Source organism: Cebus imitator, unplaced genomic scaffold, assembly GCF_001604975.1.
Source record: "Cebus imitator isolate Cc_AM_T3 unplaced genomic scaffold, Cebus_imitator-1.0 Scaffold4, whole genome shotgun sequence".
Taxonomy (NCBI): Eukaryota; Metazoa; Chordata; class Mammalia; order Primates; family Cebidae; genus Cebus; species Cebus imitator.
The window spans coordinates 1,169,264-1,181,569 of NW_016107319.1; the positions used below are offsets into that span (position 1 = coordinate 1,169,264).

Genomic DNA, 12,306 nt, shown 5'->3' on the forward strand with positions numbered 1-12,306 from the left:
CACCATGCCCAGCTAATTTTTTGTATTTTTAGTAGAGACGGGGTTTCACCATGTTGACCAGGATGGTCTTGATCTCTTGACCTCGTGATCCACCCGCCTCGGCCTCCCAAAGTACTGGGATTACAGGCGTGAGCCACCGCGCCCGGCCAACTTTGCCCATTTTAAAACTGGGTTTTTTGTTGTTGTTGTTGTTGTTGAGTTGTCTGAGTTCCTTTTATATTTTGGATAGTAACCCCTTATCAGATGTATAGCTTGCAAATATTTTCTCCCATTTCTTAGGTTTTCTCTTTACTCTCTTGATTGTTTTGCAGGCTGTGCAGAAGTTTTTTTGTTTGATGTAATCCCATTTGTCTATTTTTGCTTTATTTCCTATGCTGTTGGGGTCATTGTCCAGACCAATGTCATGGAACTTTTCCCCTATGTTTTCTTCTAGTAGTTTTACAGTTTCAGGTGTTACATTTCAGTCTTTAATCTTTTTTTTCTTTTAGACGGCGTCTCAGTCTGTCACCCAGGCTGGCAGGCAGCGGTGCAATCTCGGCTCACTGCAACCTCTGTCTCCCAGGTTCAAGTGATTCTTCTGCCTCGGCCTCCTGAGTAGCTGGGGTTACATGTGTGTGCCACCATGCCTGGCTAACTTTAATCTATGTTGAGTTGATTTTTGTCTATGGTGTGAGATAAGGGTCTAATTCATTCTTCAGCATGTACATTTCCACTTGTATCAATACCATTTATTGAAGAAGCTGTCCTTTCTCCATTGTACATTCTTGGCATCTTTGCTGAAAATCAGTTGACTGTAAATGCCTGGATTTATTTCTGGGCTCTTTATTCTGTTCTTTCTTCCATTTATTTTGTGATCTTCTATTTATGGCAAGAGAGCATGGTTTTCCATTTGTAGCTGCCATGACACGTGACAAACCGTGGCACTGCAGGGAAGAGGAGGGCTGATGTTTTGGAAATGGGATAGTTTGAGTCAGCAGAGTGAACAATTTCCAGACTTAAAGTGGGGAGCTGGACCTCAGAGGAGGAATCCTGAGACTAGGGTTGAGAGGCTGCTTTTGCAACCCCAGATGATGCAACCAGAGGGCAGAGAGGAGCTGGGAGAACCAGGAAGACTGAGACAGATGGAGACAGTCCCAGAGACTGAGAGGCACACAGAGAGAGATGAGCACTGACATCAAAAGAGACAGAGAGACATGAAGAGATAAACAGAGACAGAGATGGGGAGTCAGGAGAGAGGGACAGAGAGACACAGAATCAGATATGCCAGAAAGCTAAATCAAGAGATGAGACAGAGACAGAGAAAGGCAAAGAGGTGGAGAGAGACAGATATGGAAAAAGAAGAAAAGAGGCCAGGCACCGTGGCTTACGCCTATAATCCCAGCACTTTGAGAGGCTGAAGTGGGTGGATCACTTGCGGTCAGGAGTTCGAGACCAGCCTGACCAAAATGGAGAAACCCTGTCTCCACTAAAAACACAAAATTAGCTGGGTGTGGTGGTGCACGTCTCTATTCCCAGCTGCTTGGGAGGCTGAGGCAGGAGAATCGCTGGAACCCGGGAGGCAGAGGTTGCAGTGAGCCAAGATCGCACCACTGCACTCTAACCTGGGCCACAGAGCAAGACTGTCTAAAAGAGAGAGAGAGAGAGAGAGAGAGAGAGAGAGATGCTTGGATAGCTTGAATAGAGACCAAGAGAGATGAAAGCGACTGAGGCAGAGAGCAACAGCAAGAGAGAGAGAGAGAGACAGAGCGCAAACGCAGAGTGAGTGAGGGAGAGGATGAGAGCAGGTGAGGGCAGCAGTTCACTTTGTGGAGATTGGAGGCTGAGCCACTCTGGATGGAGGCTGTTTGTCCCTGGGCAGTGGCTGTGTGTCAGAGGACTCCTGCCATCTCACAGGGAGGCAGCTCGTGCTGCCGGAGGGGTTAGGATTCTCCTCATTAACCGAGAGCTGGCGCCTCATTAGCTGGGAAGAGCCTGGTGTGTCCTCACACGCTTGGGGAAGCTCAGCCACTGACCTGTTCAGGTGGCTGCCCTGGCATGGGCGGGCACCAGGCTGTTGGTTCATTATTTTCTTCGAAGCCTGAGACCCACGTCTGGACAGGGCGGTGTCCTCACTGCACCAGGTGCCCTGGCGAGGCAGAAAAGGCTCTTCCTGACAGAGTAGGAGTTTTGTTTGGGCTTTTCCCAGTGGGCTGACAGCAGGGTGAGTTTGGCACTGGTCCAGCCCTTGGTTGTGGACCAAGTAGGGAGGACAGGGCTGCCTCCTCTTTCCAGGCCTCATGACAAGGGCCAGGCAGCTGGACACACTGGACTCTGAGGCCCCAGTTTTCCCTCGAATTCTCTGAAATGCTTGCTTTCCACATTCTGGCCTTGCTTCACATTCCAGCTCATTAGCAGGACAGGGCCCCATTTCTCCAGGGCTCTGCCAACTTGGAAGCCCCAAGGGCCCCAGGATCGGGTTCCTCCTGCCCCTACATGACCTGTGCTTCCTGATAGGTAGGAACCCAACCACTATCAGGATTTAACTTCCTGGTTCCTGGCCAGCTGGAAACCCCTCACCAGCAACCAACATCTATAGCAGGAAAAAAAAAAAAGATACAGATGGAGGAGAGGGAGGGAGAGAACCACAGAGACACACAGAGGCTTAGACAGAGGGAAATTGAGAAAGAGACAAAGGTTAGAGAGACAGAGACATAGACACAAGAAGAGAGGGAGGGAGAGAGAGAGACAGACAGAGAACAGATAGAGACACTCAGAGTAGTGGGTATCTGACTTAACCTTACTTAATGGAAGTGATTCCCTTCTCTATTCTCACAATTCTTCTAAATACTCCAAGGCAAATGTGTCAGCTGCTGCATATGTGTCTGTAACACCAACTGATCTCTCTTTTCTTAGCCAACAAGGAAACAGAAAAAAGTCCAGGCTTAGAACCTTCTGGAGGAAACATATTCTAGCTAGGATTTAGTGAGTGCCCACTTAGTATTAATATTTAGGTCTGAAGTGATCTTCTATTAATGGAAAGGGTGATGGGTTTTTCTTTAAAGACAGGAATGTGAATTTTCCTTTTAACATACATTTTTATATATATATATAATTTGTCTTATTTTTTCTTTTTTTTTTTTTTCTTTTAAATAATTTAGTTTTTTTTTTTTTTTTCAAAAATTGCCAATGCCAACTATATTTCAAGTCATCATGGCCCGGTATTGGGAAAAGTTTTCAATTAGCAATAATCGTGCCTGGGATAAACCTCATTGGCTACGATACTGCCACTGCGCAAAACTTCATTTATTTATATTTTAAAAGTGATTTTAGGCAGGGTGCGGTGGCTCACGCCTGTAATCCCAGAACTTTGGGAGGCCAAGGTGGGCGGATCACCTGAGGTCAGGAGTTCAAGACCCGCTTGGCCAACATGGTGAAACCCCGTCTCTACTAAAAAAAATAAAAAAATTAGACCAGGCTCGGTGGCTCATGCCTTTAATCCCAGCATTTTGGGAGGCCAAAGCCAGGGCAGGGTGGGGGGAGTGGAAGGGGATTGCCTGAGCTCCAGAGTTCGTGACCAGCCTGGGCAAGCCGGTGAAACCCATCTCTACTAAAATGCGAAAAATTAGCCGGGTGTGGCAGCGTGTGCCTGTAGTCCAGCTACTCAGGAGGCTGAGGCAGGAGAACTGCTTGAACCTGGGAGGGGGAGGTTGCAGTGAACTGAGATCGCGCCACTGAACTCCAGCGACAGAGCTGGAGTGCAGCTCAAGACTCCGTCTCAAAAAAACAGAAACAAAACAACAACAACAACAAAATTAGCCTGGAGTGGTGGCACGTGCCTGTAATCCCAGTTACTAGGGAGGTTGAGGTAGGAGAATCCCTTGAACCCAGGAGGCAGAGAGAGATTGCAGTGGGCTGAGATCTTGCCACTGCGCTTCAGCCTGGGCAACAAGAGGAAAACTCTGAACCCCCCAAATTAATTAATATTAATTAAAAGTGAGTTTTGAAAAGAAAAATAAGTAAATACTAGAGTTTGGTATTTGGCGAGAATCATGGAAGTGGTCCTCAAACGTCTGGAATTTGGCAGTCACCTTTAAGTATAAGCTTTTTAGTCAAGATACCAACCAGCCCTCCGGGCTTAAGCCTTGGCCCTGGTTCCTTGTCCTCTCTTTACCTCTGCCCAGTCTCTGACACCGCCTAGCGCCAACTCTAACCAATCCCTGTCTTCACCTAGTCCCTGACCCTACCCAATCCCTGTCCTCACCTAGCCCCTGTCCCCGCCCAGTCCTTGACCTCACCCAATCCCCGTCTTTACCTAGTCTCTGACTCCACCTAACCCCTGACCCCACCCAATCCCTGTCTTCACATAGCCCTTGACCCCGCCCAGTCCCTGACCCCACCCAATCCCTATCCTCATCTAGCCTCTAATTCCACCCGTTCCTCATCTCGAGGTCCCTACACATCTGGTGTTTCTAGCTTCTCTTCTTGGTGTGTGTGATGTTCTTGGCTTGGAATTCTTATTTCCCCAGCAGCAATTCCCCCATAATGTCTACTCCTATTTATTGTGAAAACCCAGCTCAGATACCTCCTTGGGAGGCCTTCCCTGACCACCCTCTCACCCTCAGTTAATGGTTTCCTCCTCTGTGTTATTTCGTATTTGCAAACCTGCAGGATGCCCTTACCATTCTGTTCTGTATTTATGTTTTGTATTTGTTCACACAAATTTGTGAGCAACTTGAAGGCAGTGACTGGGTCATCTTATTCGTGTCTTATCCCTTAGTGCCCAGCATAGGGTCAGACACAATGATTGATTTAAGAAGTGATTTAACTTTCTTTAATCAGGCTTTGTCCAAAGTGTGGATTGATATCTTCTAAATTAGGCCAGCAAGCTACAGCTGGAGGGACAAATCTGGCCCGCCATCTGTTCCTATGAATAAACTTTTATTGAGATGAAGCCCCATTCATTTTTATGTATCTGTGACTGCTTTTATGCATAGTTGAGTAGTTACAACAGACACCTTATGACCCACAAAGCCTAAAATATTTACCATGCAACCCTTTACAGTAAATGCTTACCTATCCCTGTTCTGAAGGACAACAGGGGCCAGGTGTGGTGGCTGACACCTGTAATCCCAACAGTTTGGGAAACTGAGGCAGGGAGGATCACTTGAGCCTAGGAGTTTAACACCAGCCTGCACAACACAGCAAGATGATCTCTACAAAATATTTAAAAAGTCAGGCTTGGTGGCACTTGCCTTTAGTCCCAGCTACTCAGGAGGCTGAGGTGGGAGGAGTGCTTGAGCCTGAGAGGTCAAGACTAGTGAGCCATGACTGCCTCACTGCACTCCAACCTGGGCGACAGATTAAGACTCCGGAACAAAAAACAATAAAAAAATTTCAGGAGCAAATGCTAAAAGAAAAAAAGAAAAGAAAAAAAAAAAAAAAAAAAAAGAAAAAAAGAATAAAGGACAAATCTGTTTGGAGTCGGGGGAGGTGGGAGAGTGGGGGGCCTCTGGGTATGTGGTGGGGCATCGAGGTAGGAAGAGGACTGAAAAGCTACTGGGTGGCTTCCTGGGGGTCTAGGCTTACAACACACACCTGCTGTGTGGCCCAGGCTGGGAACTCTGGGCAGGGACACAGTACACAGATGACTCCTTTCTCCCTGCAGGGATAACCGAGATGCTCAGCATGCCCTGGAAAGGGACCTCGAGGACAAAAGCTCCGCCCAGTTCATCGATGAGAAGTGCTTTAACCTGAGAAATACGTCAGACTGCATCAGCTTCTTCCACGGCGTGGAGAAAGTTGATGGCACGTAAGTATCGGACTCCCCCTCCCCATCCCGGGCATGTCCAACTGGAGTGAGGGCTTCTGCTCCTGCCAACGAATGGCGAAGGGGCATCGTGTACCAGTTAAGTGGGAAGTGGTGTGGTTGAACGGGGGTCCTCTAGTGCAGGCGGCAGAATCCAAGTCGGGGTTAACTAAAGACGAAATGGAATTTACCAGAGGCCTCTGGGGGAGCCACTATCTCAAGGGGAAGGCTGGAGGGAAAGGTTCTGGTAGTGGGAGCTGTGTGGTCCGGACGCCTTCATCTTTCTATCCTTGCCCCACTGTTCAAGATCCAAATTTCAGGAAGAAGGAGCATGCCATTGTCTTAGTGAGGGTCGCACAGCCACTGCAGCTCAGCAGTTTCAGAAAAAAATTCCAAAACAAGCAATGAGCTCAGCAGGTTGGCTGGTGCCGGGTGGTGTTTTAAGAGTCAATTCTTGCCTGGCCAGGCGTGGTGCCATACTCCTGTAATCCCAGCCCCTTGGGAGGCCGAGGCAGGAGCATTGCTTGAGGCCAGGAGTTCCAGACCAGCCAAAGACAGACAGGGAGTGGAATCTGGAGCCAGGCTGCCTGACTTCTAATCCCAGCCTCTGCACTAACACTGAGCAAGCGACTTCATTTCTTTGGACCATTTCTGAATTTTATACCACGGGAAGAAAAATAGTACCCACTTCCCAGGGCTGCTGTGAGTATGAAAAGGGCATGTGTATGAAGTTTTAAGCACAGAGGCTACTATAGAATAATAACAGCCAACATTTATCAAGCACTTACTATGTACCCGCATTTTCTCATCACAGCAGCTACGAGGAGGTGCCTTCTGTGAGCCTGTCACGATCGTGGGCATGTCACAGCATTGTGGGATTTTATGCAGAATGCAAACATGCTTCCTAGTTGGTAGTCTGAGGTCTGAGAGATGCTGAGGATGAGGAAGAGGTTGAGGTCTATCTTGGTTTCTCTCTCTTCCGTTTAAAAAAAAATCCCTAACACATAGAATTGTGCTTGGCACATGTTGGTATGCAATACATTTTTGTTGAAAGAAAGAATGAATGAAAAGAGAAAGTCAGGGAAAGAAGAAGCACAGGAAGGGAGGAAGGGGAGAGAGAAGGAGGGTGTTCCTTGGCAGTCTCCTTGGCTCAAGCCTGCCCTCATTTTCTGGATCTTAACAAATGTCGAAGTGCGGAGGTGACCCTTTGAGACTTCTGGTAATGACAACTCCTGGGAACTTTCCTCCTCTTCCCGACAAGGTGCTCTTCCCCCATGGCACTGGCAAAGTGAGCAGGACTTAGGGGGCTTGGCCCCCCTCATCTGCACAGGGAGTCCAGAGGGTCTGTGTTCCAAAATAGATTCCTCTCCAGAGACCTGGCAGCCGTGGAGCCTCTAATTTCCTTACCCAGGAGAGGCCTGCTATTTAAAGTCCCCCATCTAGAGACTCCATCTGGAAGGGAGAGCTGCTGTTTCTGATGACGAATTGCTGCCCAGATGTGCTAGCTTCGGGTTTTGTATTTGGGCTCCCCTCCCCTCCNCCTCCCCTCCCCTCCCTCCCCTCTCCTCCCCTCCTCTTCTCTTCTCCTCCTTTTTCTGATACACAGTCTTGCTCAGTTGCCAGGCTGGAGTGCGGTGACAAGATCTCAGCTCACTGCAACCTCCGACTCCCTGGCTCAAGCCATTCTTCTGCCTCAGCCTCCAAGTAGCTGGGATTACAGGCATGCACCATCACGCCCAGCTAATTTTTGTATTTTTAGTTGAGACAGGGTTTCACCGTATTTCCGGGATGGTCTTGATCTCCTGACCTTGTGATCCACCTGCCTTGGCCTCCCAAAGTGCTGGGATTACAGGCGTGAGCCACGGCGCCTGGCCCATATTTGGTATTTTCTTAAAGCAGGTCTATATCTGGGTGGATTAAAGAGGATGTTTGGTGACTGTGAACTGCAGTATCTCTATTCACTATCGTTCTTGTTACCATGGATTAATGATGATGATGACGATGATGATGGCAGTAGACACCTTTTACCTGCTGTTTGCTATGTGCTAGACATCATGCTGACAGCTTCATATGCAACATCTCATGAATAATAAACATTTTTCAGGCGCTTACTCTGCCTAGTGCCATGATAAGGGCTTCACATTTAAACACTCAGCAACCCTGAGGGTTGACATCATTATCCCCATTTTACAATGAGGAAACTAAAGGTCAGAGAGGTGAATCGACAGGCTCAAGCTCACACAGCAAATGGCAGAGCTGTGATTCTGAATCTACATTGAATACTGAGCCCATGTGTTTTACCAATGGTGACTTCCTGCCTTCCCAGCAAAGTCCTCTGTCCTATCCATGTTTAGAGGACACAGACTCCAGAAAGCATTTCCCCCTACTGAGTCGCACTGCCTGCTGAGGCGGCAGGCTGTCTTTGGCAAATTCCTCCCCAGGGAGAATGTGATTAAGTGGGTTATTTTCTCAGGGGAGCTCAGCTGTCTGTTGCAGCAGAGGGCAAAGGCCTAGAGGTTGCTGTTCATGACATTGACAGTGTCCCCCCATTCAGAGGCAACAGAGACACTCAAAGTCGATCCGTGTGTTTCCCTCTGCTGTCCTTATCCTCTCCTCTTTCCTCAGTGTCCTGGGATGGAGCGATGCTTCACTCTCTGAGCCTCAGGTCTTGGTTAGATGAAAGCTCTGAACCTGACATAGTACCACTCCTGTCTCCAGAAGCCCATGATGCCTGTTGATTGCTTGATTTTTAACTCCTGCAAAAAGCCAGGCAAAACAATCACACACACACACTATATGATTTTAAAAAATTTCTATTCACCATGCAAACTGAGTGTGCTTTAAAATGTCTGAAAAGAGAGTTCTATTTCAGAAATTTGAGTTCAGTTTTTTTTCCTGCTGCCTGAGTATAAAAATCTGCTGTATTTAAGAACTGGAAACTTCCTGAACCACAAAAGACCTTGAGAAGTTACCTAGTCTGGTTTACCCAGGACCTGAAGCCAGCTCAAAGAAACGCATGCCCTTCCTCAAAGCCTTCCCAGATGAGAAGACTCTGCATGGTCCATTGGTTGGTTGTAGCAGGGATTTACATGCTCTGCCAGGAAGAACTTTATGTTGACTAAACTGAGGAGTTCCTCGTGTGTCCCCACCTCTGAGAAGCCTTCCCTGCCTTTGCTAATGTAGCCTGTGTACCTGTCCATTGATCACCCCAGATGCACTCGCCAGCTGCCATGCTGTGTGTCCTGCAGAGCAGACTGTCCTCTGCAGATCTCCTCTCCCGGGTTCTCTGTCCTTAGGTTTTCAGATGGGTTCAGCCAGGAGGAGGGGCATCAGCAGAAGACAGTGTGTGGGAGGCGAGAGGCTGGGATTTCCTCTACTGCTCCCTCCCTCCCAGACACTGTGGTCCACCGTGGTCCCTCCTCTTCTGAGGCTCTTGTAACACCTATTGTTTCCTTTTCTCTTGCCCGTTACAGCTGGGATGGTGAAAGCTTCATGTATTTTCTTTTCTTTTCCTTTTTTTTCTTCTTTTTTTTTGAGACAGTTTGCTCTGTTGCCCAGGCTGGAGAGCAGTGGCATGATCTCAGCTCACTGCAACCTCCAACTCCCAGTTCAAGCGATTCTCCTGCTTCAGCCTTCCAAGTAACTCAGATTACAGGCGTGTGCCACCATGCCTGGCTAATTTTTGTATTTTTAGTAGAGACAAGAGTTCAGCATGTTGGCCAGGCTGGTCTCGAACTCCTGACCTCAAGTGATCTGCCCGCCTCGGGCTCCCAAAGTGCTGGGATTACAGGCATGAACCATCACATTTAGCACTTCATGAATTTTCTAGTCCCTGACCATCTCATTACCCTTCTGAGTATTCCTTTATTCCCTTTTACAACCTGACCAAACATAATGACACCACTCCATTTGTCTCCTTCATCCTCCTGTTGCTGCTTCTTTTAAGACAGGATCTTGTTAGGCTGAAATGCAGTGACGTGATCATGGCTCACTACAGCCCCGAACTCTTGGGCTGAAGCAATCCTCCCACCTCAGTCCCACAAGTAGCTGGGGCCACAGGCATGCACCACCGCACCCAGTTAATTTTGGGGGGTATTTTTTATAGAGATGGGAGTTTCACTATGTTGCCCAGGCTGGTCTTAAACTCCTGGGCTCAACTGATCTCCTGCCCCGGTCTCGCAGCGTGCTGGGATTAGAGGCATGGCTGACTCGGCCCTCCAGTTTCTAAATCCCTTCCCGGCACATAACACAGTGTGTAAATATCTCCTAGTTCACTGTCAGTCTCCCTCCTCTGGCAATTAACCGCCACGAGAACATGGGTGCTGCCATTTGTATTCACGGCTCTCTCCTAAGGGTCTGGTTGGCGTGTGGTAGAAGTTGAAGGAATACTCCATGAATGAATGGCAGTGAAAGTAGCATGGCCACATTCTCATCGCAGACTTAGAGGGACCCTGAACCACCTCTGTGCCCAGTGCCTGCTTCTTGGCTTGTCGGAGTTGTGTTTCTGGTGGTGGTGGTGTGGGTGTGAGGGAAAAGAGCTGTCTGAGGGACCCCCTCTCTCTGACCCACTCACTGGATGCCCTTCTGCCAACCAGCTGTTCTCTTTAGGGTTCTCTTGCCTCCCCTGTAAAATGAGGGTATTGAATCAGGACAGTGGTTCTCAATGGGGTGACTGTCCCCTCCCCCAAGGGACATTTGGCAATGTCTAAAGCCATATTTTGGTTGTCACACGGGATGCTGAGAGAGCTACTGCCATCTAGTGGGTAGAGGCCAGGGATGCTGCTGAACATCCCAACATCCCACACTGCACAGGACGGAAAATAATCCTGGCCCAAAGGCCGAGACCCCAAGGCGGAGAAACGCCAGATTCCGAGGTCTCCCAGGCCTGCTGCAACCCGCCCCTGTGCCTTCGCAGGATCTCCGTGCCCGAGACCTGGGCCAAGTTCAGTAATGACAACATCAAGCACTCTCAGAACATGCGGGCCAACTCCATCCGGCTGCGGGAGGAGGCGGAGCACCTCTTTGAGACCCTGTCGGATCAGATGTGGAGGCAGTTCACCGACACCAACCTGGCCTTCAATGCCCGCATCTCTGAGGTGACAGATGTGAAGAATAAGCTGCAGGTGCAGCTGGCGAAGGTGAGCAGATCCTCCCAGGACCCCTGTCTTCTCTGCCAAGCCCTCACCCTCCTCCTGTGAGCCTGGGGGGTATCTGGGTCAAGCTGGCTCTGCCCCTGTTACCAAACCAGTACTCTCTGCCAAGGTCTGTGGTCTTGTTCATTCTAAAAGGGGCCAAGGCCTGAGCTTCCTGGGGGATCTAAGCATTTAAGCATCCAGGGTACATCCTCTGTTGCTCACTGGAGGATGGAGCCTGGAGCTTGGCCTGGCTGTCCCCAAGAGACTGTGACGCTGCCAGGGCCCCTTATTCTCCATCTAAAACCCACGTGGCTGAGTGCAACGGGTGCAGAGAACTGAGCCCTGCAGACCATTGTCTCTGCCGCTCCAGCACCTCTTGTCCGCCCACAGCAGCATCTTTGGAAGTGTAACCTTTGACTTCCAGAGGCCTCAACAGCACCTTGACAGTCTAAAGTTTCCCTGCCGAGGGGTGAGGTGCTCTTTGGATCTGAGGAGTCTGCAGCACTGCCTGATTCTGTCGTCTGTCCGCTATGCCCACACCAGCGTGCCCTTTAGGCATTCTGCATCATGCTGTTTCACAGCTCCGGGTTGGCTCTTGGAGTCCTCTTTGGGTAGAATTTATACTCCCTGCTCAACGTAAATTTAGATTCCCACTTGGTGCCAGATGCTGTGCTAGGCACTAGGAATAAAATGAGGAGCCATATAAATTAGGCCCTGGCCTCTGGGGACTTGACATTCTCCTTGAAGAACAGTGGTAGCTGTGAAATTTAGACACAGAAAGATTTGGGTGACAGTCAGGTCAGAGGGAACTTGCCTTGGATTTGGATTTGCAGAACAGTACCTCTTTTACCTCTTTTTAAGGCCAGGCACAGTGGCTCATGCCTGTAGTTGCAGCACTGTGGGAGGCCGAGGGGGGCACATCACTTGAGAACAGGAGTTTGAGACCAGATGGCTAATATGGTGAAACCCTGTCTCTACTAAAAATACAAAAAATTAGCCAGGTGTGGTGGTTCCGGCCTGCAGTCCCAGCTGCTTGGGGAGGCTGAGGTGGAGAATTGCTTGAACCTGGGAGGCAGAGGTTGCAGTGAACAAGATCACACCACTGCACTCCAGTCTGGGTGAAAGAGTGAGATCCTATCTCAAACAAAAAAAAAGAAAAAAAAGGAACTGTGCTCCTTTTTTATTGTGTCTGTATCTTGAGGGGCTTAGTGGGCTACAGGCAGGGTTTGATGGAAATTACAGTGGTAGATTCAGCCCACCTTCAATTGCTACCCTTTGGTCTGGTCCTCCAAAAGAGACAAAAAAAAAAAAAAGTTTTTTATTTTTATTTTCTTCCATCTCTCTCTCCTTTTTTTTTTTTCCAGAAAAGAGGCACAGTTAGATGAA

The 12,306-nt window shown here is 48.8% G+C and overlaps 1 protein-coding gene and 1 pseudogene across 1 annotated transcript in view; one reads left to right on the forward strand and one right to left on the reverse strand.

Annotated features, from left to right (window-relative positions):
- Positions 1 to 12,306, forward strand: part of TEKT5 (tektin 5) — a 73,965-nt gene that overhangs the window by 9,489 nt on the left and 52,170 nt on the right. The window contains exons 4-5 of the mRNA XM_017533515.2: positions 5,645 to 5,788; positions 10,701 to 10,923. Coding sequence (XP_017389004.1) covers positions 5,645 to 5,788; positions 10,701 to 10,923 — 367 coding nt within the window. The remainder of the gene's footprint in view (positions 1 to 5,644; positions 5,789 to 10,700; positions 10,924 to 12,306) is intronic.
- On the reverse strand, positions 3,128 to 3,278 carry LOC119472214 (annotated as a pseudogene).